The following is a 3,362-nucleotide window of genomic DNA, read 5'->3' as shown; positions in this document are numbered from 1 at the left end:
ATGGGCCCCTCCCAGGGACCACTGCAGTATCTCTGGAAAGCGCTCTTGTTCTTTGGAGTCAGTTCCCTGTCCCAGACCTTCTGGGACCCAGGGAAATCAGCAAAAATGGCAGCAGGGAAACCAGAAGCAAGAGCCCCGATTTGGGCTCAGCGATTTAGAAATGTGACTTCTGGGTGACTTTAGGGAATTACCTTCCCATGCTGGGATTCTGGAAGATGAACCAGATACTCTTTAATTTCCCCTTACCCCAACATCTTAGATTATCCTGACCTGTTCACATTCAGTTTTATGCTTTTTGTCTTTTCTGTGCTAATCTGTCTTCTGAAACCTGCTTAAACATTTTTCTTTTTTACTTTTTTCCCTTTTGCATTTGATGTATTTGCTTTTGTTTTATTTAAAGAAATGCCATGTATGTGAGTGTATGTGTGTATGTGTGTGTGTGTGTGTGTGTGTGTGTGTGTGAGAGAGAGAGAGAGAGAGAGAGAGGCAGACAGACGGATGGACAGAGGATGAGTATATCTTTGTGATAGTGCACAGTGCATGTTTGCACAGAAAGAGGGTGAATACTGTCTCTCTTAGGGGACTCTTGGGGCAGGAAGAATTCTCGGGTGCTGCTCAATGGCACTTGAAAACTCACTAAAGTGACATAGTTAGAGTGAAGACTATACATGTATGTCATATAATTTGGGAGACCTATGTATAGAAGTGTCTGTGTGTCGATATCTGTGTCAAGAATTCTACCCTGTGTGGGGTGGATGTGTGTTTGGTGATATGAATGTGTTTCAGGGTTTTGCACCATGTGTTGGGGAATGTCATAAAGGCAAAGAAATGAACAAACAAAAACTGTTTCTTTGGAAAATGTTTTCAGGGAATCAACTGAACAGAATAAGCGGGCACCCTACACTCTTGAAAGTTCCTCAGATGAAAGAAAACCCTGCCGCAGCTGTGGCTTCTCAAATAGACGCTGGGTGGCCTTGCACATGCTTACCAGAGTGTCCTGCGTATATAACAGTGACACACACACACACACACACACACACACACACACACACACACACACGCACTCATGCTCGAACCATAGGCCAGCCTTTGCTAGTTCTGCCTTCACATTGAGAAGGCAATGACAGCTGAATCAGCCAGTGACACACATAGCCAGGTATGGAGCTAAAAGTGATTTAATGGAGGAAGAACAGGGAAAATCCACTTGATTCCCTCCCCATGAAGCCCAAGTCATGAAAAGATGAGCCACTCAGTGAGATTTTGGGCCATGTTGAATGGCTTGAGAGCTCTCTAGAATGAGTGTGAGGGACATCTGTGTAGCTTGTGGCCACAGGGAGGAATTAGGACTGAAGGTCACAGCATGTTAATTGTGAGGACAACAGGCCATGAGACTCATAAGCAGAATGGGAAAGTTGGGAGGCTCAGCATCCTGTGATCAGCTCCTGGAGACATGGCTGTGGACCACATTACTTCTGCTTGGTCTTCTGTTGAGATAGAACTGGAGTGACGGCTGAGGGGCAGGGCTCAGGAACAACAGGATGGCAAGGCTCAGGTGCCTTGGGGTGGCAGGGCTCTGGTGTCTTGGGATGGCAGGGCTCAGGAGCCTTAGGATTGCAAGGCTCAGGTACCTTGGTGTTGCAGGGCTCAGGAACCTTGGGGTTGCAGGGCTCAGGAACCTTGGGGTTGCAGGGCTCAGGAACCTTGGTATCACAGGGCTCCTTGGTTTTGGGGACACATGGCTCCTGGGGTGGTGGCTGGCAAGGCTGCTTCACCTGCTGTTGCTGCAGCTGAGGAGGAGCCGTGCAGGGCTGCTTCTGCTGGTGGGAACTCATGCTTTTATGGAGCTTGGTCCTGGAGATAGAAGAGTTGACTTAGTGATTCAGTGAAATAGGAGGTAAGTTCAATGCCAAGTACATTTCATTTCAGGATCTTTTAGAGGAGAGAGCCTCTTTCTCTATGCTGACTTCTACATTTGGAAGTAAAATATGCTGTGATGATTTTTATGCTCTTTCAAGGAAATGCACTGAAAGGCAGCTTGCTCTGGTCCATCTCAGAGGGGTCCTTTCCTTCACTCCCTTTCTCCCTGGTCCAGTCATGTGCCTTATTGAAAATTCCCCCAAGAAGGGAGTGCAAAGAACAGAGCATGGCATATGCATATGAAAATGTCACAGTGAACACTATCTTTAGATGCTAACCAAAATCATTGCTAAAAGTAGCAGAGAATAATATGTCTTAGGAATGCTGGCTTCTGAGAGGCATGTGAGCCTACATATCAGGACTTCTGGAAAGTAGCATCACACAAATTGAGACAAAATGCAACTTCTTTGTTTAACAAATGTCAGTGGGACTTACCTGATGGCTTTGAGCTAATTTATGCTCATATGGTTTTGCTTTTCTGATCTACGACCACAAAATTTTCTGTATAATTTCCTCTCTTTCCATCTCTGCTTATCAAACATTCCTTTATCATAGATCACATCACAAGCCACTGCCCCGAGGCTCTCCTTGAGCAATGCCTTCCCCACCTCCCAGCCCTTCCCTGCCCATGCTTCCCGCATCAACTGGTGTCTATGCATTTCATCTCTATCGTACATGCATCATCTTTGTAAGGTTTTAAATCTGGTAAATTCCATATTGGTCTGATAAATGCTCAGTAGATCCATTTAATGAATCCAAGTTCTATACTAAGTATACTAGAGAGAACTGCAGGGTTGCTGAGAGCTCTTTGGACCTGAGCCTGAGCCCATGTCCTGCTGTGAACTTCCTGTGGACATTTGAATGGATTTCCTTCGCCTGCCCTGGCCTCCAGTGACTCTATGGCTGTCCACCAAGGTCACAAGCAGAACCGACTCTCAAGTCCCCTTCAGATGCAAACTGTGCTGTAACTCAAACAGCAATTCTACTGTTCTTTAACTCTCGTTACTATACCACATCAACCTTCTTACCCACATTGGCCATAATAAAACATTGAACAAGAGTTTCAAATCAGTTGCAACCAGAGACTTACCTAGTATTCAGAGAAGATCAGGCTGTCAGTCAGCTTGGGTCTTGTGTGAAGACAACGGCCAGCTAGCTTTTATAAGGCAAGCATCTCCAGGAAATAGACTTGCCCCAGCTACTCTGTTTTCATTTCTGACTAGTCACCCATGACTCACCCTACCCCTCTCAATCACCTTCTGATTCAGCTTTTGTGATGGAAACCACCCAGCTGATATAATGGCACTGACAGCCTGACAGTGATGTCACCTAGGTTCCCCCGTCGGTCACCCTCCCCCTCAGTCCCAGGTGTCATGCTTTTGTGTTGGGGAGGGTTAATGAGGTAACCCTGGAGGAGGTCTGAGTCTTCTGGTGGCCCCAACACC

The 3,362-nt window shown here is 46.3% G+C and overlaps 1 protein-coding gene across 1 annotated transcript; it reads right to left on the bottom strand.

The window, feature by feature from the left end:
* Positions 1-1,165: 1,165 nt before the first annotated feature.
* On the bottom strand, positions 1,166-3,123 carry LOC103734071 (cornifin-A-like). The gene is made up of 2 exons (XM_008832963.2): positions 3,008-3,123; positions 1,166-1,851 (listed from the first exon to the last, which is right to left on the bottom strand). Exon 2 carries the CDS (start codon positions 1,830-1,832, stop codon positions 1,467-1,469), a length of 366 nt encoding a protein of 121 aa, XP_008831185.1. The 5' UTR covers positions 1,833-1,851; positions 3,008-3,123; the 3' UTR covers positions 1,166-1,466.
* Positions 3,124-3,362: the final 239 nt, after the last annotated feature.

This window comes from Nannospalax galili, unplaced genomic scaffold (genome assembly GCF_000622305.1).
Source record: "Nannospalax galili isolate Female #2095 unplaced genomic scaffold, S.galili_v1.0 scaffold416, whole genome shotgun sequence".
Classification (NCBI taxonomy): Eukaryota; Metazoa; Chordata; class Mammalia; order Rodentia; family Spalacidae; genus Nannospalax; species Nannospalax galili.
The sequence above is the reverse complement of the archived record's forward strand: the minus strand, read 5'-3'. Positions and strand labels throughout refer to the sequence as shown.